We start from the raw sequence: 22,356 nt of genomic DNA on the forward strand, positions 1-22,356 counted from the left end.
CAAATTTAGCAGCTTAATAACACACATTTATTGTGGCACATTTTCCATGGGTTAGCAATCTGGGCACAGTTTAGGTAGGTCATCTGTTTCAGGGTCTCTTATAGGCAACAGTCCAGGTGTCAGTGAGGGCTGGAGTCTCATTTCAATGTTTAAAGAAGGAACTGCTTGCAGGTTCACTTGGTTGTTGGCAGAATTCGCTTCCTCAAGGAATGTTGGATTAAGGGCCTTGATTTCTTGCTTGTCTGTTGGCTGCAGGCTATTCTCTGTTCCTTGCCATGTGACCTCTCCAAACATGGCCTGTGGAGAAGGCAATAGAGTCTTCCAGGGAGATAAAGTCTCAGTTTTTTATAACCTAATCATGGAAGTGACATCCCTACACCTTTGCTATATTTTGTAGGTTAGAAGCAAGTCACTAGACCAGCCCACATTTAGAGAGAGGATATTAAACAAGGGTGTGAATACTAGGAGGCTGGAATAATTGGTGGTCATCTCAGAAGTCCATGTACCACTGAAAGCATGGCTTAGTGTCAGGCTGGGACTAGATAGGACATTGGGGAGAGGCGTGGGGAGGAGGTTAGCATGTGAAATTTTCTTTACTTTCCCTCTGTCAAACAGTGTCTCTTCTTTCTCTCTACCTTTCACATTAGCCTCTCTCTCCTTCAAGGACAGAGACATAATCATCACTCCCACAATGAGATTTTAATCTTGAGTGGTATTTTTTTTAGAGAGATTCAGTTAAGGGCTTCCTGAATTGTGTATTGTTTATGTATTTTTAAAAACATTTTGTTGTAGAAATTGAGGGAGATACAAAAATAGAATACTATGATGAAACTTCTATGTACCTTTCCCCCAGATTCAGGAGCTTCCTTTCAACCTTGGCACTATGAACATTTTGGACTGGATAATTCTTTGTTTCAGACTGTCCTGTGCTTTGTAGGATATTTAACAGCATCTCTGATCTTTCTGAGCAGTATTCCAAATATAGTAGGGATATACTATATTTTACCCTTTTACTAATTGATGGCAATTTGGGTTGTTTGCCATTTACTTTCAGTTTGAGGCCATTATAAATAGAGTTGCTATTATCTTTCATAGGCAAGTCTTTGCATAGACATGTTTTCACTTATATGGGGTAAATACCTGGAGGTGAGATTGCCTGGTCCTATGATAAGTATATGCCTAACTTTATAAGAAACTACCAGATTGTACCTTTTTATATTTCCACCAATATGAGAGTTCTGGTTCTGCATCCTTGTCAACATTTAACATTATCATTCTTTTAAGTTTTAGTTATTAGGTGTGTTCTTTTTGGCCTTATATATATTTTTTGTTGTTAGTGTTGTTTTATTTTCAGTTACAGTTGACATACAATATTATATTAGTTTTATGTATACAACACAGTGATTAGACTTTTATATAACTTGTAAAGGGATAGCCCTGGTAAGTCTAGTAACCATCTGACACTATACATAGTTATTACAGTATTATTGACTATATCCCCATTCTGTACTTTACATCCCCATGACTATTTTCATTACTGGCAATTTGTACTTCTTACTCACTCCACCTTTTTTTACTTATTCTCCCAGTCTCCTCTCATTTGGTCACCATCAGTTTGTTCTCTGTATCTGTGCACTTGTTTCTGTTTTGTTTATTCATTTATTTTTGTTTTTTAGATTCAACATATAAGTGACATCACATGGTATTTGTCTTTCTCTGTCTGACTTATTTCACTTAACATAATGTCCTCTAGGTCCATGCATGTTGTCACATATGGCAAGATTTCATTTTTTTTTCTTTTTTAATCCTCACTGGAAGACATGCTCATTGATTTGAGAAAGAAGACATTGGTGTGAGAGAGAAACATTATCAGCTGCCTCCCATACACACCCTAACCAGGGAATCAAACCTGCAGCCCAGGCGTGTGCCCTGACCAGGGATTGGACCCACAACCATTTGGTGTATGGGATGATGGTCCAGCCAACTGAGCGCACCGGCTAGGGCCAAGATTTCATTCCTTTTTATAGCCAAATAATATTCCATTATATATACCACATCTTTATCCATTCGTCTATTGATGGACACTTAGGTTACTTCCATATCTTCGTTATTGTAAATAATGCTGCAATGAACATAAGGGTGCATATATCTCTTTGAATTAGTGTTTTGGATTTCTTCAGGCAAGTATGCAGAAATGGAATTACTGGGTCATATGGTAATTCAATTTTTAATCTTTCATGGAACCTCCATACTGTTTTCCACAGTGGATACACCAATTTACAATCCCACCAACAGTGCACAAGGGCTCTCTTTTCTCTACATCTTTGCCAATACCTGTTGTTTGTTGATTTGTTGATGATAGCCATTCTGACCCTTGTGAGGTGGTTATCTCATTGTGGTTTTAATTTGCATTTCCCTGATGATTAGTGATGTTGAGCATCTTCCCATATGCCTATTGGCCATGTATATGTCCTCTTTGGAGAAATGTCTATTCAAGTCCTCTGCCCACTTTCCAATCAGATTGTCTGGGTCTTTTTGTTGTTAGGTTGTATGAGTTCATTATATAGCTGGGACATTAACCCCCATGTTGTATGTATCATTGGCCAATATCTTCTCCCATTCAGTAGGTTTTCTTTTCATTTTGTTAATGGTTTCCTTCACTGTGCAAAACTTTTTAGTTTTATTTAATCCCATTTGTTTATTTCTCCTTTTTGTTTCCCTTGTCCTGGGAGACATATCCAAAAAAAATATTGCTAAGAGCTGTGTCAGGGGGTTTACTGCCTAGGTTTCCTTCCTAGAGTTTCATGATTTCGGATCTTATATTTGTCTTTAATCCATTTTTAGTTTATTTTTGTATATGATGTAAGAAAGTGGTCTAGTTTATTTTTTCTGCACGCCTGTCCAGTTTTCAAAACACCATTTGTTGAAGAGCCTGTCTTTATCTCATTGTATTTCTTGCCTCTTTTGTCATTAATTAAACATGTAGGGTCTCTTTCTAGGTTTGCTACTGATACACGAGGTCTGTCTGGAAGAAGTCCAGCCATTGTTAATATAACGAGAATGGTTTGCACAACATTGATGTAACTTGGTAGTCAAGGAAAGTGGACTGGAGCGTGCATGTGTGAACAACGATGACTTTGCTGTATTAGCCAGTGGGGGCTATAGACGCTGTTGAGTGAGCATCTGTATGTACTGTGTGACCGTGGCGTTCAAAATGAGCTAGTAGAGGAATGAATATGCATCAAATTTTGTATTAAGCTTGAACATTCCTCCACAGAAACTATTTAGATGATTCATAAGGCCACAGCTATGGGCAACTGGTGATTGGCAGCTTCATCATGACAACGCATCTGCTCACACATCATGTGTTGTGCAGAGTTTTTTGGCAAAACATCAAATCACCCAGTTGACTCAGCCCCTCTACAACTCAGATTTGGCGCCCTGGGACTTCTGGCTTTTCCCAAAACTAAAATCACCTTTGAAAGGGAAGAGATTTCAGATTCTTGATGAGATTCAGGAAAATAGGAGAGGGCAGCTGATGGCAATTGGGAGACCTATGTGAGGTCCCACAGTGCCTAACTTTGAAGGGGACTGAGGTCTCACTGTCCTATGTACAATGTTTCTTGTATCGTGTATCTTTTTCAATAAATGTCTCTTTTGCATATTACGTTGCCGAATATCTTCTGGACACACCTCATATGATTTTGTTTCTGTCCCACTACCACGCTCTTTTGATAACTATAAAACCTTGTAGTATATTTCAAAATCAGGTAGCATAATACCTCCAGTTTTGTTCTTTCTCTCAAGATTACTTTGGCTATTCATTGTCTTTTGTAGTTCCATATAAATTTCAGGGTTACTTATTTTAGTTCTGTGAAAAATGCCATTGGTGTTTTGATAGGATTGCATTGAACCTGCAGATTGGCTTAGATAGTATGGACATTTTAACAATGTTAATACTTCCTATCCATGAACATGGTATATCCCTCCATTCATTTGTATCTTCTTCATTTTCTTTCTTCAGTGTCTTATAGCTTTTGGAGTATAGGTCTTTTACCTCCTTGGTTAAATTTATTCCTAGGTATGTTATTCTTTTTAAAATTATATTTATTGATTTTAAAGGGGGGGGGCATTGATTTAATGTTGCACTTATTTATGCATCATTGGTTGACTCTTGTATGTGCCCTGATGGCTGGGAGGGGTGAGGTGGGGGGTAAGGAAGGATGCAAATATAGTGGGATTCTTTCTTTAATTTCTATTCTGATAGTTCATTATTGGTGTATAAAGCTGCAACCATTTTAATATTTCTGAATATTAATTTTGTATCCTGCTACTTTTCCTGAATTCATTTATTAGTTCTAATAACTTTTTTTGGTAGAATCTTTAGTGTTCTTCCCAGACTTTTATGAGAGAGATCTGTTTATTCTTATAGTATTATTTTAAAATATCATGCTGTCTGCAAATAGTGACAGTTTTACCTCTTTCCAATAGATACCCTTCTTTGTGGCATTAATTTTTTTTTTTACTTTTATTTGCATTTATTTTATGCTGAATTTATTCCCTGGCTATACATTTTTGTGTCTTTCAGGGTATCTTTTTCTTCTGTGCAACCTCCTATTCTGGTTTAGAACAGTCTTCTCTTTTTCAGTAAGGATCATCTCAACGTGGCCGGGAGAGCTCGCCTAAGTGTGGGTTAATCTGCCCAAGAGCTCTGTAAGTTCTGTGGTGCATCTTGGAGGTTTTGTTCACCTGGATGTGCTCAATGACCAGATAGTCTACATCTAAACACTTAAGTTCAGCATTACTCTCTGCATTTTTAAGCATGTTCAGTAAAAATTCAGAACTCTTTTCAGGCCACTGAGCCTGTGTCCAGTCCGATTGTATGATCTGAGCTGGTCTACCAGCTCCATCGTTGTAACAATGGATTGGCAAACATTGCTTCTGTCAAGTGACATCTTTCATATATTTGGTGGCTTTTTGGATATGTATACCCTCGATGGCCTGGGTAGTTTCACCAGTGTTCTTAAAATGAACATGAAGATTTGAACCTCTTGATTAGCATGATTTTGTGGGGTTTTCTGGGTCAGATGAATAAGAAACCATTTTCAGAGGTCACCTCTGGCCGCTTACAGGAAGAAGAGTCAGTTTGGATTTTCTGATTAATAATGATGTTGAACATCTTTTCATGTGCATATTTTAAGATATGGCATCCAAGAGACAACCCATCAATGTTCTTAAATCTTAAAAAAGGGGGGCTTGTTATGAATAACAAGACACCTGTTTGTTTTTTTAGGATTTTATTTATTTATTTTTAGAGCTAGGAGAATGGGGTAGAAAGAGAGGGAGAGAAACAGCAATGTGCAAGAGATATATCAATTGGTTGCCTCTCGCACACCCCAGCTGGGGACCTGGCCTACAATCCAGGCACGTACCCTGACCAGGAATCAAACTGACGACCTTTGGTTCACAGGCCGGCGCTCAGTCTACTGAGGCGCACCAGCCAGGACAAGACACCTGTTTAAAGTGTCTATTTAAATATGTTGCCTCCCGCAAAAATCTTTTGCCCATTTTTTATTGGGTTATTTATCATATTACTAAGTGTCCTTTGTCTTTTTTTCTATGTGTGTTAAAACATACACACGTAATTAAGAACATTAAAATAATGAGTGCAGTTTTATATACATTTTATATTTTAAAATATATTTCCCATGATGTTAAATACTTTTGAAAACATGAATTTTAATGGAGTAGCAATATTTGAGTACATTTAAATTGTTTAAACCACTTCTCTTGTTGAATCATGAGCTTGCTTGCAGTTTTTCACTATTAATATTTTGATGAACATCTTTGAATATGAATCTTTAACCACATCTAGCTTGCTAGATGTTAAGATTATAGTTAAGATATTAAGGAGAATGAACATTTTTAGGCAAAATAATGAATATTAATCTATTTCATTGTACCTTTTCCACAATTATTTTATTTAAAAAATTTTTGCTAGTTATCGGAAGAAAGGCATGTTTCATTTTGCTTTTTTTGATAACTTATGAAATATAAGTTAATTTATTGATGGGCCTTTTATTTATAATTTTTAGAAAAGATTTTATTTATTTTTTTTTAGAGAGAGGGGAAGGAAGGGAGAGAAACACCAATGTATGAGAGAAACCTAACCAGGGACTGGCCTGCAACCCAGGCATGTGCCCTGACTGGGAACCAAACTTGCGACCCTCTGGTTTACAGGCCAGTGCTCAACCAACTGAGTCACACCAGCCAAGGCAGAAAAGTCATCTTTGAATCCAGCAGGTGTTGGAGCAGTTCTAATTTCCAGTGCTGTTAATAACTTTGACTCTCAGTGTTTCCTTAAGTATACCAATGAAAAATTAGAGTGGAGGTGATGATAGTGATGAAAAAGGCATTTTAATTTCTAGCTTGGGATTAACTTTTGAAAGGAGGAAGAGGAGAGAAGAGTGGAGAACAGCCACTAGTGGAAGAAGGATGAGTTAAAGATCTTGCGCCAAATGATTTCCAGTTTTTCAGGAAAATATGATAACACAAAAGTCACATGACCAACATTTCACATAGTGTCCTTAGATCTGGGAAGTATGTTAGCTCCTTATTTTCTAAATGACAACATGGAAATTAAGAAAGGTATAAGATACTCTAAGAGAGACATAGAAAAAAACAAGATAGAACTCAGAGTGGTATAGTTTACTTTTAGATTCTATATAGGTATGTTTTGTTTGATCTTTACAGAAGAATATGGTCTTATATTCTTATGCTAAAAACAAAAAAAATTTAACAAAACAACTAAAGTTTATAATGAGCAACAGAAAACAAAAAGTTTTTGTTTCTCCATCAACTTTCTCAGGCAAATTCTTAAGGCACATTTCTCTCCTGACTCAGATACCTCATCTAAAGGCAAACAAAATAGTGTATGAAAAGTTGGTTCTAAACTTGGGCTGCATATTAGAATCACCTGGATAATGTTTAAATACCCAAAGCTCAGGCCACAGTGCAGACCTAGCATGACTCAGGCATTATTTTTTAAAGTTTCTGCAAGTAATTATAATGTGTAACTAAGGTCGAGAGCTGCTGAAGTTCTTTTAAAGCATACACTCATTTCATATCAGGTATTCTGACGTCAGCCATTTTGGAGTAATTAGGGAAGTTCTAGTTGGTGAGTATTGGCCTGAAATAAACTGTATCACTTGGCTCTGATATTACTGCTAATTATACACTGAGTTTGAGTTGGGTAGAGTCACTCTGGTGTGAAGAAAGTTTGGTATATGATGGCAGAAGCACGTAACTTGAGGTTGAAAGACCAAGGTCTAGTCCTCATGCTGCCACAATCTTAGTCTGTATCATAAGTCATAATACCACTGTCTAGGTTTGTTTGTTTCTCCCTTTCTCTCTCTCTCACTCTCTTTCTTTCTCTCCCTCCCTTCCTCCCTTCCTTCCTCCCTCCCTCCTTTCCTCCCTCTTTTCCTTTCTTTCTGCAAGTTAGACTAATTATTTTGTAAATTCCTTTCTAGCTCTTAAACTTCAAGTCTGTGAACCACTTGAGGTGAAGGAGAGACAGCTGGTGGACTTTGTGTGCCTGAAAAATAGGTGAGAGAGGAAGGCCACAACATTGATAAGAGCATTGTTGAAGGAACCATCTGTGGGACGGGAGGGGAATGGATGGGGAAGAACAGAGTGCATGAACCATGGAGCCAGGAGGTAAGGGAGGGTCAAGTGAGATAGGGTTGGGGAACAAGTGTGGGCGACTGGCCTAAGGGAATATTGTTGGAGGTGGTGGAAGTGGCTCAGGACCTAGTAATGATGTGTCCCGGGTTCTTACCTTACTCTCAATGACTCATAGGAGAAAGGTGGTCAAAGGAGTTCTCTCAAAACAAGAAGGTAGAATACAGAGGATATTTTTTGTTGTTGTTGCATGTCTGAGATGAGCTAAGAACAGAAATGTAGTTGCTGTTAAAGGTTTAAGAGAGTGGTAGATAGCTGACTTTTGTTTTCAACAGATAAAAAAAAATTTCTGAGTGCCCTAATATCTCTGTTACTACTTCACATTCAGTTTTTCCCAAATGTCTAAGAATTATCTTATGACTGTTCTCTTCAAAGCAGTTCTAAGCAACATTTATATATTGGTTGTAATGTCTCTTCAGTCTCTGAATCTAGAACTGTATCCTCTCCTTTATATTTCCCCCCTCAAGATTTTGGGTTTTGAAGAGACCAGATCAATTTTGTTGTAGTGTGTTTCAAATTCTAGATTTTATTATGTCTTCATGTAATCAATTACTTCTTTGTGTAATTTTTTCTGGTAACAATTTCTGTATGTAATTTTTCATCTTACTCTGTCCTCTGAATTTTCCATTAAGGAAAAATTAGGTTTTAAGACTAATTTAGACTTAGTTTAGGTAATAATACATCATAGATGATGCCTTATACTTCAGGTTACATCACACCAGGAAGCATAAATGAAAGGTCTCATTCTAATTATTGCTGTTTTTGATCATTAGGTCAAGCTGATAACTTTCAGGTAATTCCATTGTGAAGGTACTCATTTCTCTTTTGCAATTAAGAAATAATCTGTGGCATAATCCTTTGGCACTGTTGGGAGTCTTCTGTTCCCCCCCAGTTTCACCAAATGATTTTTAGCATCTTTTGATCATCTTTGCTGAAATCATTTATTTCATTGGAGGTTGCAGAATGGTGGTTTTTAAAATTCTTTACTTCTACACTTATTAACTGGCATTCTCCTGTAAAGAAGAACTTTCCCTCTCTACTGAGAATGAACCCTCTTAAAAAGACAAAGTTAAATTGCTTAATTATTTTTCCTTAATTATCAGTCTTCAGAGTAAGAAGTTGATGCAGTAGTCACTCCCAGTGGTGGCAGATGACGGGCTTTTATTTTTTTTTTAACTCTTTCATTGAGCTACCAGTGTGAATTAATGGGTTAATTTATTCATGATATTATAAGCACTTTTAGTCATTATTCTTTTTTATATTCAAATTGTGTCAGATTTGCCAGTGAGAACCCCTTATAACTGGCTCCTATGTTCTTGTGAAGCCCTCATTGGTCTTAGGGCTTCCTTGCCTTTTGGTACAACGTGACTTTTTAAAATTTACCTTGTATATAGCCATTTTTATTGGTTTCTTGTATTTCCTTCTAGAGTATTTTAATACTAGCAAATATAAAATATATGTTCTCTTTTCCCACAAAAAGAAGCATACTGTAGTCAATGTTTTACTCCTTTTATTTTTTCTCTGAACACTATATTTTGGAGATTTTTCCATATCAACATAGAAAGCATCCTCATTCTCGCTGCATTTCACTTTTATTGGATGTACTATAATTTAATCAATCTCCATTGATAGACATCTGGGTAATTTCCTATCTTTCTATTATAAACAGTGCTTTAATGGATAACTTTGTATGTATGTCATCTTGTATGGGGACAGGTGTGTCTGTAAGGATCACTAACCAGAAGTGCGCTTGCTGTGTTAATGGTATATATAATTATAATTTTGATAGATATTATTTAAATGATGTTACACCAGTGTGCACTGTTGCTAGCAATAGATGAGAGTGTCTGTTTTCTCATAACCTCACCAAGACAATGCATCATCACATTTTTGGATTTTGCTAATCTGATGAGTGAATATATTTCTTTTCTTCTTATGTATGAGGTTGAACATCTTTTCATATGTTTAAAGTTCATTTGTTTCCTTTTCTGTGAATTTTATGATATATTTATTTATGTATACAATGATTTGTTCAAATTGTTGTTTTTATTTTATATATCTATATGTGCACACACATAATATACCATACCTATAAATAAAATATACTTTTTCTATAATGTTTATATATGAGAATTTGCTCTTTTATTAGTAGTACAATTGCAAATATTCTTTGACTTTTTAAAAATTTATGGTATTTTTTTCTTGCAGAATTCTTTGATTTTGTACTTGAATTTATCAATCTTTCATGGCTTTAGATTTTGAGTTGTAGTTAGAAAAACTTTTCCCATGCCAAGGTTATAAAAATTTCTTCTCTGCTTTCTTCTAATACTTTTAGGGTTTAATTTGTTACACTATTTGGAGTTGTCTTGATGTGAGATATAGCTCTTAATTATTTTTTTACTATATGGCTACCTAGTTCCATTTAGTGAAAAATCAGTTTTCCTCTTTATGAGATATTAAAATTACACATGTATTTTGATTAATTTTTGGAATTTCTAGTCTGGTCCATTGGTTTCCCATCCATTTATATTCCAGTACCACAGTTTTAATTATTAATACTTTATGTTTTGTTGTCTTGTAGGAGGTGTCTCATTTACTGCTCTGATTTTTCATTTTGCCTGACTCTTTACTTGTTTCCATATGAATTCAAGAGTTGGCTTGTTTAGTTAAAAAAAAGAAGTTGGAGTTTTTATTGAAATTGTTAAATTACAAATCAGAATTTATATTTATGAATCTTTTTGTCCAAGAATTTGGTGTTTCATTCTATCTGTTCAGGTCTTTTTTTGTATTTGAATATATTAGTGTTTTTACATTTTCTTCTTGAAGCTTTACATTTCATTTTTTTTTTTAAAGATTTTAAGTATTTATTTTTAGAGAGTGGGAGGGAGGGAGAAAGAAAGGGAGAGAAACAATGTGTGGTTGCCTCTTACGCACCCGCCACTGAGGACCTGGCGCACAACCCAGGCATGTGCCCTGACTGGGAATTGAACTGGCGACGCTTTGTTTCGCAGACCGGTGCTCAACTCACTGAGCCACACCAGCCAGGGCTATACTTTTATTATTATTATTTAATTTCACTGATTTTTAAACCTCTACTATAATGCTTAATAACACCTCATGAGTATCTTCTTAACTTTAAATATTTTATTTATTTATTTTTAGAGAGAAGGGAAGGGAGGGAGAAAGAGAGGGAGAGAAACATCGAGGGGTTGCCTCTCCAGTGACCCCAGCTGGGGACTTGGCCAGCAACCCAGGCATGTGCCCCTACTGGCAACCTTTCAGTTTGTGCGATGATGCCCAACTGAGCCACACCAGTCAAGGACTCTTCTTCTCAACTTTAGATAACAAATACCTGTAGTCTTTCCCCATTCAGCAATCTGCTGACTTTTAGGCTGAAAAGATGTATTTTGTTGCATTAAGGAAGTGTTTGTCTATTTCTGTTTTTTTGAGGGGGTTTTTTGATCAAAAAGAGTTGTTGAATTTTTCAAATGACTTTACTTTAGTATCTGCGGTAATGATCTTATGACTCTCCCCATTACCTTCCTTGCATTCCTAGAAGAAACTTGAACATTATGCCTGATTTTTCTTTTAATGTACTGTTGATTTAGACATCTTGCCTCAATATAAGAGAGTGAGCAGTATAAGAGAGATTGATCTATAGCTTTCATCCTGTAGTTTGTATCAGCTTTTGATATTCGTGTTATATTTGCTTCAGAAGAAAATTAGGAAGTTCTCTTTCTTTTTGTATACTCTGGAACAGTTTCAGATAATTAGACTTACCTGTTCTCTACAGGGCTAATAGTGTTTCCATTAATTCTGTACATGGTCCTTTTGGGGGCATTATTATATTTACATACATCAGCAATTTTCAGCCTTTTTCATCTCTTGGCACACATAAACTAATTACTAAAATTCTGTGGTACCCCTGAAAGTATATTCTTTGCCTATCTGACACACACACACACACACACACAAAATAGGTATATATTTTAAAATTACATTTTATTGATTATGCTATTACAATTGTCCCCATCTTTACCCCTTTGTCCCCCTCCATCCAGCACCACCTACTCCTTCAAGCAGTCCCCCCACCATTAGTTCATGTCCATGGGTCATGAATACAAATTCTTTGTTAACTCCATTTTCTATACTGTACTTACACCCCCATGGCTATTCTGTAACTACATAAAATAGGTGTAATTTTGATTCATGTACACTAGACATCTATTGTTAGGGTAGCTGTTGTCTTTTTTTCATTTGACAACCTAAGGGAAAAGAGGTCAGTGACTAAATAGTTAGGTATTGCAAGTTTTAAAAATTCTTGCTGTGTGCTCACTGAAAATCGCTGACATAGATGTGAGCAAAACCCTAAGTAAAATAATCTCTCTGGTCCTTTTAATTTCCTTTGTATCTGTGGCTTTCTTATTTCTTATTTAATATATTTGGACTTTCTCCCTTTTTTACTCACTAGATTAAGTAGTGTTTTAACTATTTTTCTCCCAGTGTACCAATTTTTGGATTTATTTGTAAGTTCTGCCAATGCTTTTCTATTTTCTGATTTATGCTTTCGTCTGTATTAATTCCTTCGTTTTGCTTTCTTTCAATTCACATTACCAGTTTTTCCCCTAACTTTTTGAGTTAGATGTTTAATATATTTTTGTTTTGATAAAGATATTTAGGGCTGTAATTTTCTTCTTTACTGATTTGGTTGTATTTACATTCTAATATGTAGTGTTTTCCCTATTGTTTTCTAGAAATCTTGCAATTTTTAAAGCCCAAATCCAAAGTTTTGTTGTTGTTTTAAGGTAGAAAGTCCTTTGTTTTTTATTTTATGTTACATTTATAATTTTAGTGCATGGTCATCAGAGTATTTGACTATCTTTTTGTTACTTTTTGGATCTATTGAACTTTTCTTTATGGCCTTTCTTGCAGTTTAATTTTTATTAATGTACCAGGGAGACCTAAACATGGCTTTTTCTTGAATTAAAAAATAATAAAGGGGTAGTTTTTCCCTAATTATTTGTTAATTATTATTTAATTATTTATTAATGCCTAGTACATTTATTCATCTAAAACTTTGAGAGTATAAAATCAATATTTGGCAATAACGTAGAGACTATAACAGCCAAGTTTAAGACACTGTGTACAGAGATTATCTTTTTTTTTTTTTTCTCAAGGACATGCTTATTGATTTTAGAGAGAGGAGAATGGTAGGGGGAGAGGGAGGAAGAGAAACATTGATGTGAGATAGATGAACATCTGTCAGTTGCCTCTAATACATGCCCCAACTAGGACCGAACCCACAACCCAGGCATGTGCCCTGATCGGGAATTGAATCTGTGACCCTTCACGGGATGACACGCCAACCAACTGAGTCACACTGGCCAGGGCCAGGTAGTATTAAATGGAAAATTTTTGAAGTATGCCAATACTGTGCACTTTCTATGGGTAATTTCTGTGTGTATAAGGAATATTTTAGAACTTAAACTGATAATTTAATGAAGAATAAAATGTATAGGTATTAGACATAAAGTAGGAAGAAACTTAAATCTGTACTTTTTCAAGTTTAAAAATGAATTTTGAAATTCCGTTGGAAGAAGTGAATCTTTTATTTAGTGTTTATACAGAATATTTTGGTTTCAGCACCAAATACCTGCAAACGTGAGGCATGATGTTAATTTATTTTAATTTGATAGATTTATAAATGGCAGTGTAGGGAGGACTTTAATGCCTAAGGTCCAGGTTTCATGATTCTTAAGTGAAACTGGTATATGTTCCTGAGTTGCTTCTATATTCTCAGTACTTGTCGATGAGTAGTCTAAGATCTCAGAAAAAAGATACGTTTTGTAGACTTAAAGAAAACTGTATTTTAACGTTGTCTGGATATGCCTAAGTTGACTTGATAACTTGGGATATTTACATTAACTTCCATTGCAAAAATAGGTTACGTGTGTAATTTTTATATAATATTGTAACCTTCTTCTTTTTTAGAATTTTTATTTGGCGGCTACCTTGAAATATAGGCCCTAAAAATGCCAGCTTGTTTGGATGTAGAAGATGACTTGGATAAATGATAAAAATTAAGAAAGACATTTTGGTGAGTACAACCTTATGTGAGAGAGTGGATATGGCTCAACTTAATTCCAAGCAGTGGAGTTACTCTACCAAAGTTACATAGCAAGTAAAAACTCTTGTTTCCCTCATCATTAGTGTTTAGTCAAAGGAGAAGATAGTCCTTTGGCCAGATTTGAAAGACATCAGCGTACTTAATGAAGCCAAAATTCACTAAGTTAGAGTACCTTCTGTTCTTTTAGAGTTAAGACCTTGCTTAATCTCTTTTTTCTTGGGGAGTCCACAGACCTCCCAAATGGCACATCATAACACTTAATAAATGCATTTTAAATATCTGGTCTTCTCCAGCAGTACACCAAACCCACTTAGTTCACTCAGGCCTAGTGCTCGACTAGCTAGCCACATGTGTCATACCTGGATTGTCAGACTTAGACAGTGGAAACTGATGGCTTGTGGGCCATATGCAGCTGCAGTGAGTTTCATTTGTCCCATAGAGTATTTTCCAAAAATATAAATCTCTTTTTAAAAATCTAGAGATTTCACTAAAGGAAGGATTTTTGTCTCAAAATTCAGAATATTTATTGTTTCTGGGCCTGTACAACTCCTGCCATCCTTCCAAAAGAAAGTAATAAGCTGGATCAAAGTTGTGGGTGCTCAGCATAGATGGGTATTTGAGTTTCCCCTTGCCCAAACCATTCATACAGTACGTGCAAATGCATTTGATACCAATGTTCTTCTTTTATTTATTTTTACCTGCCTGACTCCAGTAGGTATGTGAGTTTGTGATATCTAATGTAGTAGTCTTGTCTTTTGCTCAAATGGTAGCCAAGTCAAATAATTTGAATAGCCTGTGACAAAATTTTACCTATTATTTGGCTATCTGCACCAGGTAAAAATTCAGAAGAGAAAGGACTGGTGCAGGTAGCTGAATATATACAATATATATGAGATATTTTTAATTGTATTTATTTATTTTTAATCCTCCTGTGATTTGGAAGATGTTCGTAAGTAAGCTTCTAAGCCTTCCTGATTTTCTAGTGGAGTTTTATATTGGAGCTTTTTCCCTTTTTTTGGGGGGGTGGGGAGGTAAACATTTTATTATAAACAATTTCAACCACATATAAAATTATAGTACAAATAATACCTAAATACCAATGACCTATAGTTAACCATTATTAACGTTTTGCCATATTTGCATAATGTGTTTTAAAGTAAATTACCGGTATCATATTTCACCCCTAAATGTTTCAGTATGAATCTCTTAAGAAACAATAAGAACATTGTCCTATATAAGCACAACACCATTATTTTCATATCTAACAAAATTAGTAATATTTTCCTAATTATCCTAAAAATGTGCTTTACCTTTTTATAGATTTTATTTATTTTTAGAGCAAGGAGAAGGGAGGGAGAAAGAGAGGGAGAGAAACATTGATCAGTTGTCGCTTATACACTCCCTGCCTGGGGACCAAATCTGCAACCCAGGCATGTGTCCTGACCAGAACTGGCAACCTTTAGGTCTGTGGGATGGTGCCCAACCAACAGAGCCACACTGGTCAGGGATGCTTTACATCTTTTTTTCAAACCCAGATCCAATAAAAGACCATGATTTTTAAATCTCTTAAGTCTCTTTTCATGTAGAATAGTTTTATCCACCTTTTTCTTTCTCTGTTATCCCTGACTTATTGAAGAGGTCGAGCCAATTGTGCTGCAGAAATTCTAAACTTTAGATTTGTCTCATTATTTCTTCATGGTGTTAAGTTGTTCTTTTGTCTCCTGTTAAAAACTTGTTAGATACAGGTTAAACATTTTCGGCAAGACTATTTCATAGGTAATGCTGTGCATTTAATACTATACATAATTTCTGATTGTTTCTCTGTTAATGATGCTAAGGTTGATCATTCTGTTCACATGGTGACAGTCAAGTCCTTCTATTGTGAACTTAAAGTTTTCCCATTGTCAAGCAGCAAATTTGGGATGCTACTTTGACATCATGTAAACATCCAGTTGTATGTCAATTTTTCACATAATGTTTTATCTTTTTTAATGATCCTTGCCTGAATTTATTAGGGATTTCAGAATTATGATTTTTAAAAATGATATATTTCTTCTTACATTTAAATTGGTATTCTTCTATAATAAAGGACTTTTCTTCATCAACTGGAGCTATTTGGCTACCCTTGAAATTTCATTTGGAATCAGTTTATTCTGCGTTGAAAATGTAGCGTAAATAATATGCTTGCTTTTTAAATTTCTCCTGAAAATCACATTTGTTCTTAAATTCCTCATAAAAAAATCAAAAGAGCCCCAATAAAAAGTGAAATCAATAGGTAACCTAGAAACTTACTATGTCAGTGAGCAAGAATAACTGGTAGTTAATCTTAACAAACCCAGAGAAATAGCACATACGCTTTTGTGATCAATGATTGCAAGTGAGCAATTGAGTCTCTTGATATAGTCAACTATAATCTGTTGTCTCTCTCCAACAGTCAGTTGCTGAACTGCATTTCAAACTCAAAGATTAGTCATTATTTTGATATGAATTCTTTATTGATAGATTTTAAGTGGAATTATCTCAATGAAGTTATATAGAGGTTTCTTTAAAACATTTTTTGGAGAGAAGTCCAGCAGTTTTTTTCATAGACTGCTTTTCAATTTCTTTTTTTTTTAAGCACTTGTGTAGTGCCCACAGTACTGCTAAACTGGTAATTCCTGAGTTTAAATTAGCTGACTTGTGTGTCTGCCAGTAGAGAGTTTTCCAAATCTTAATACACAGCCTTCATGGCATGACCTATGACCTCTTGGAAGACAATCAAAGTCCAGGTTTTTTAGTTGATTTCCTTCTTTACAGTTAAAGATGCTTTTGGAAAATGTTTCTGAAATTTTAAATTCTCTTCTTGCAGTTGTTCTACCTTAGGTACAGCTGCTAAATAGCTATAGTTTTTCATGCAGTTTATCATTCTTTTCCTGCTGAGCAGCAATCATTCTTTTTCCTGCTGAGCAGCAGCTTTTAAGCTCTAAAATCTTTTTTTTTAAATCTTTATATATTTTATTAAAGATCAAAGCTTAATCATCTACAAGTGTTTTTTGGCCATTCTTAGCCTCCTGCTTTCTCACATAGATTTTTTTTTAAATTTATTTTAATTTATTTTTTCAAATACATTTGTCTCTGCCAACCCCCACCACTTTCCCTTGCCCCCTCCCTCCTTCCCTCCCTCAGCTCTTCCCCTTTGGTTTTGTCCATGAGTCCTTGCTATACCTTCCTTGACTTCCCCCTTCCCTTCCTTTTCCCTGCCCCCCCTCCCTCCTTCCCTCTTGTCTCTGTTGATTTCTTTTCCTTTCAGTGTTGCTGGTCTTATTTTCCTTGCATCTTTGTATTGTTGGTTAGGTTCCACTTATAGGTGAGATCATATGGTATTTGTCTTTCACCCCCCTGGCTTATTTCGCTTATAAGCTCTAAAATCTTTTAAGTTTTGTTTATTTACCTTTAAAGTTCTTTAAACTCTGTAAAGGCTATTCTAAATGCCGTTGTTTCTCTAAACCATCCACATCACACTGTTCTTTAGCAACAGTTATTATACCAGACTATAAGATGCCCTAGTCAGATGTAAAACATTTTTGCCCATATTTACTGATGACAGAGGGCTTTTGCCTCCCTAAGATTACTTAAATTGATTTTTGGAAAGCCTTTGGTCTTGAAGTTTAGAGGCTATTTCAAAATATAAAAATGAATACATTTCTCCATTTATTCAAGTAATGCAACCATATCATAGCATATTTAGTTTGTGTTTCCCTAATGTACTTAGAGCATATTTGAAAAATAAGAAAATTTACCAGCAATATTACTAGCCTAGCACAATCACTGTTTGCATTTTAGTGGATTGATTTTTCAGTCCTTTTTTCTTACCCATCTTTAAAAAAACAAAAGAAAGGATCATTGTAATTATTGTTTATATAAGGAATTCTTTTAAATTAGAAGATTTGTGTGAGGTTCTTATGTTTCCATGACATTCTTACTTAACACGAATGCTGAAAATTAATGTTCATTCATTCACCTTTGGGTTAAGAATGTGATCTTCAGTCCCAAATCTAATGGAGGAAATGGCCACAAGATGTGATCTTTAGTATCTATACTCTTCAGTAGGCAACATAACTAAAAATAGCAGAAAATGTGACTTCTTTAGATCTAAAAGTTAAAAAGTAATTTAGTTCTGTTCTAGACACAATTCTTTTCCTCTATAAACATGTGTTAACCATTTATTTTCCTTTCATAAAAATATTTTTAAGTGTTTTTGTTTGTTTTGTCTCTATTTTCACTATTAAGATCACTATTTTCAGCCATACCACTATTAATAGCCCTTTAAAAGTTGTTTAAAATGGTCCACATATCCCTAGTTGGTGTTGCTCAGTGGATTGAGCGCCATCCTATGAACCAAAAGATTACCGGTTTGATTCCTGGCCAGGGCACATGCCTGGGTTTTGGACCATGTCCCCCACTGGAGGTGTGCAAAAGGCAACCTAACTAACACATAGGTGTTTCTCTTCCTCTCTTTCTCCCTCACTTCCTCTCCCTCTCAAAAAACAATAAATAAAATTATTTTTTAAATAAAATAAAAATGGTCCACATAAAAGACTTTAGGATTTTAGGTAGTCCTCCAGAAGCTTTTAGTTGGATCATGTTGTGCTTTGCAAGTTAGAAAAAGAGGAGGGCTTTAGAAACCTTGGCTTCTCTGAAGCTTTTGACAGGAATAAGGGAAATCTTGGGGATCTTCTGGCTCTGTGGGATCCACCAAAGGCTTATATAAATTAATTCTCAGAAAATACTTGTATTATTTTCTTGTGATCCCTTGTTCCCTCCTCCTCGTATTCTAGACTTACAAAATGTTTATTATGTTATAGTGTTTATGTCTATTATGTGCTACCTTTTTAGCATATAACATAATAGACATAAACATTATAATAAAAGGAATTTTATTTAAAACTGGTGTATTTTTATTTCTAGTATCTTTGAGAACTAATTATTATAGGATGTAATTAAAATAATTTATCCTCTCTGCAATTTCTTAATTTTTATGGTATTTCCTCATTACTTGACAATTAAATTATAGTTTTCACAGAACTATGGATTATACATTATTGATTGTAAGATTATGCATTGCGATGTTTTATCTCTCTTTTCTTTTCAAAGGTTTTTTTATTGTCCACTTGGCACATGCTTCTGGAATAATATTCATCATGGTTTTGGATGACCTTCCAAACTTAGAAGACATCTATACTTCCTTGTGTTCATCAACAGTGGAAGACTCAGAGATGGATTTTGACTCTGGACTAGAAGATGATGACACAAAAAGTGAAAGTATTTTGGAGGATTCCACAATCTTTGTGGCCTTCAAAGGAAATATAGATGATAAAGACTTCAAATGGAAATTGGACACAATATTGGAAAATGTGCCCAATTTGTTACACATGGGTAATTTGTTTTAATTAATTCTTCCTTCTAAGTGTTTGCCTTCCTATGGAGGATCAGAACTTAACATAGCAACACTTAAATAACCTGCTCTAGTGGATAGGAGTAATCCTTAAGACCCAAAAATATTTATTGTTTTTAACTCACTGGTCTTCAGTTTCCTTACCTATAAAATGAAGAGGTTAGACTGGATCTTTAAGGCTCCTTAAAGCTTACAAAATCTTTTATTCCATGGTTCTACTTAAAAGTATACTTGAAATTTGTTCTTTTAAATTTTAGATCAGAGGTTACTAACCAACAGCTTGCTGCTTCCAACAGTCAGCTACATGTTATGCTAGCCCACTTTCATTTTTTTGTTTTGGTTTTTAATTTTTTTATGCTTGAATTTCATTGCCAATGTTGTAAACTTTTTAAAATTTTACATAAAAATCCATATTTTGATTTGTCTTTAAAAATGAAAAGATTTGATAACATTGAGCTCTCCCTCGGTCCCAGATGGTGCTGAATGGCAGCTGCCACTGAAGGCAGGCCCTCACCTCACCAGAATTCCCATCTAATCTCTTCACACATTTAGATGATCTCTCTTGTTCTTGTTTTTGAACCTTGATTTAGATGTTCTTCATCTTTTCTGCCCAATTATCTAATAATCCCTTCAAACATAATACAAAGCCTAAGTATCTTGATTTGATCAAGTGCTCATTAGCTTTTTTAGGTTTGGAGTTTTTTTTTTTTTCTTTGAGATTTGGTATCAGGAGGGAAATGGTTGTTTTTTTCAAGGACTTTTTTTACTGTGTTATGTAAGACTTCTTTATATTTATGGATTTTTTAGCATAGTAATAGAGAATTTCATGTGTTAAAGTTACAGTTATCACCATCATTGTCACCATGATCACAGTAATAATATATTATAGGGACCTAGCTGGGCCTGAAATTTTTTGTTGCTCATAGTTACCCACATTTTTCCCCCCTTGTTTTTAAATTGTTGAGTCAGTTTATTTATGGCTTTTAAATAATTTACCAAACCCAGACTTAATGCTGTTACTAGTTTATATTTTTGGTGGAAAAAAGTATTTTAAGTCATCATATCTTCTCAAATATGATGGAAGTTTTAAAAATTTTTGATAAAATATAACTGTTATAAACAAGGATTTTTCTGCAGCCATATCACAAGTAGATAATACCATAAGCATATTTGATGTTTGTTTAGACCATATACAAGATTTAAGTACTCTTCAGATTGGGAAGAAGTCCTGTAGCACCTGTGCTCTGTGGAACCAGGATCCCAAGCTTCCTCTCTTTTGCTGTTCAGAGGCATGAGTGTCATGGAAAGGAAATTGACCTGAGAATCAGAGCTGGATTTTAATGCCATCTCTGATGCTGCTAGTTAGCGACCGGCTCCTGGGCCAATCACTTAGCCTTTCTAGGCTTCAGGTACCTTGCCTGTAAAATAGACTCGGACTAAATATCTCCTAATCCTCGTTAAATTTCTGTAATTGTATTATCTCACTGCTCTTAGCAAGTAGTCTCTTTTTCCCATATTAGAACAAGTGAACTTCATGTCTGGGTAAGTTAACTTTCAATGTATAACAGTTTCGAAGTTGGCAGGGGCTTTAAGCAACATGTAGGCACTTTCCCCTATCCGTGGACATTTTTTATTTTGAAAACATATACCCTTGTGACCATTTTCTTAACATTAGAATGTGAAACTGAATAGAGGATACTAAAGATCAAATTTAGCTGATTTTTAACAAAAGGGAAAATTAGTTTGTCTGGCATTGGTGAAAAAAAGTTTTTTTTATCTGCTAACTGGACCTAGGATTTGCTTTCCATCTGTAAAATATAATTACAAATAGTATTACCTCTTCAATTAATTAATGTTTATATCTTCTTTTAAAAACATGTCCTGAAGTTCGCATAGACTCTTCAGACTTGCTGAAATGTAGTGTTTTCATATCCTAACTGAAGCTTGGTTGTCAAATTTATGTTGTTTTGCCCCTCATTTTGGTGTGCTTCAATGGAAATTGTACTTTTGTTTAAAGTAGAAAAGGATTTGCCCTGGCTGGTGTGGCTCAGTGGATTGAGCGTTGGCCTACAAACTGAAAGGCTGCCAGTTTGATTCCCAGTCTGGGCCGTGTGTCTGGGCTGCAGGTCAGGTCACCAGTTGGGGACATGCAAGAGGCAACCAATGGACATTTCTTTCTCCCTCACATCGATGTTTCTGTCCCTCTCTCTCTCCCTTCCCCTCTCCCTGAGAATAAATGAAAAAATAAAGTAGAAAAAGATTTTAAAATCAAAGACATAAAGAATCAAGACTTAAGACCTCCATAAACTGAAACATTTATAGGACATTGGAAGATATGTTTGCTCCTTGTCTCTGTAAATATCTTCCACAGGGATGCTCAGTGAATTTTTAAACATGAGTATTAAAATTTCAAATATTTCATTTGAAGAGGTAAAATTGCTTAACCTTTTGTAAGTAAATCTAGTGTCCTTTATAGTGCTGTCTCTTTAAATATGCTGCAGATTCTTTAGTATTCTACAATTGGCTTATCTGCCAGTTGAATTTTTATAGAATTTTACTTGAAATTTGAGACTTAAATGTTCCCAGCTTCTCAGTTCACATACATTGAATTGAGTCCAGAAGTAGACATTATTCTATCAGTTTAAGCTTAACCTATTTCTTCTCTCATATTTCTTACTCCATCTTATTTCTTTCCTTTCATTCAGGTTTTTCTCTTTTCTTTTCTTTTCTTTTTTCCTACTTTTAGACAGAGGAGAAGGGAGGTAGAAAGAGGGGGAGAGAAACATCAATGTGTGGTTGCCTCTCGCGCACCCCCACTGGGGACCTGGCCCGCAACCCAGGCATGTGCCCTGACTGGGAATCGAAACCAGCAACCCTTTGGTTCACAGGCCAGTGCTCAATCCACTGAGCCGCACTGGCCAGGACTCCTTTCATTCAGTTTCTACAGTGTAGCAGGTCCTGCACTAGGTTTTTGGCATATATTATCTCATTTAGCACTCACAATCTCATGAAAGGTAATTTTCAGAAAGATTAAATAACTTGTTCCTTCACC

The 22,356-nt window shown here is 35.2% G+C and overlaps 1 protein-coding gene across 1 annotated transcript in view; it reads left to right on the forward strand.

Annotated features, from left to right (window-relative positions):
- The window catches only part of NCOA6 (nuclear receptor coactivator 6), a 92,753-nt gene that overhangs the window by 19,197 nt on the left and 51,200 nt on the right, over positions 1-22,356 (forward strand). The window contains exons 2-3 of the mRNA XM_054573854.1: positions 13,735-13,840; positions 19,004-19,285. Coding sequence (XP_054429829.1) covers positions 19,051-19,285 — 235 coding nt within the window. The 5' untranslated portion in view covers positions 13,735-13,840; positions 19,004-19,050. The remainder of the gene's footprint in view (positions 1-13,734; positions 13,841-19,003; positions 19,286-22,356) is intronic.

This window comes from Pteronotus mesoamericanus, unplaced genomic scaffold (assembly GCF_021234165.1).
Source record: "Pteronotus mesoamericanus isolate MK-2021 breed Mesoamerican mustached bat unplaced genomic scaffold, CSHL_Meso_final contig_25, whole genome shotgun sequence".
NCBI classification, from domain to species: Eukaryota; Metazoa; Chordata; class Mammalia; order Chiroptera; family Mormoopidae; genus Pteronotus; species Pteronotus mesoamericanus.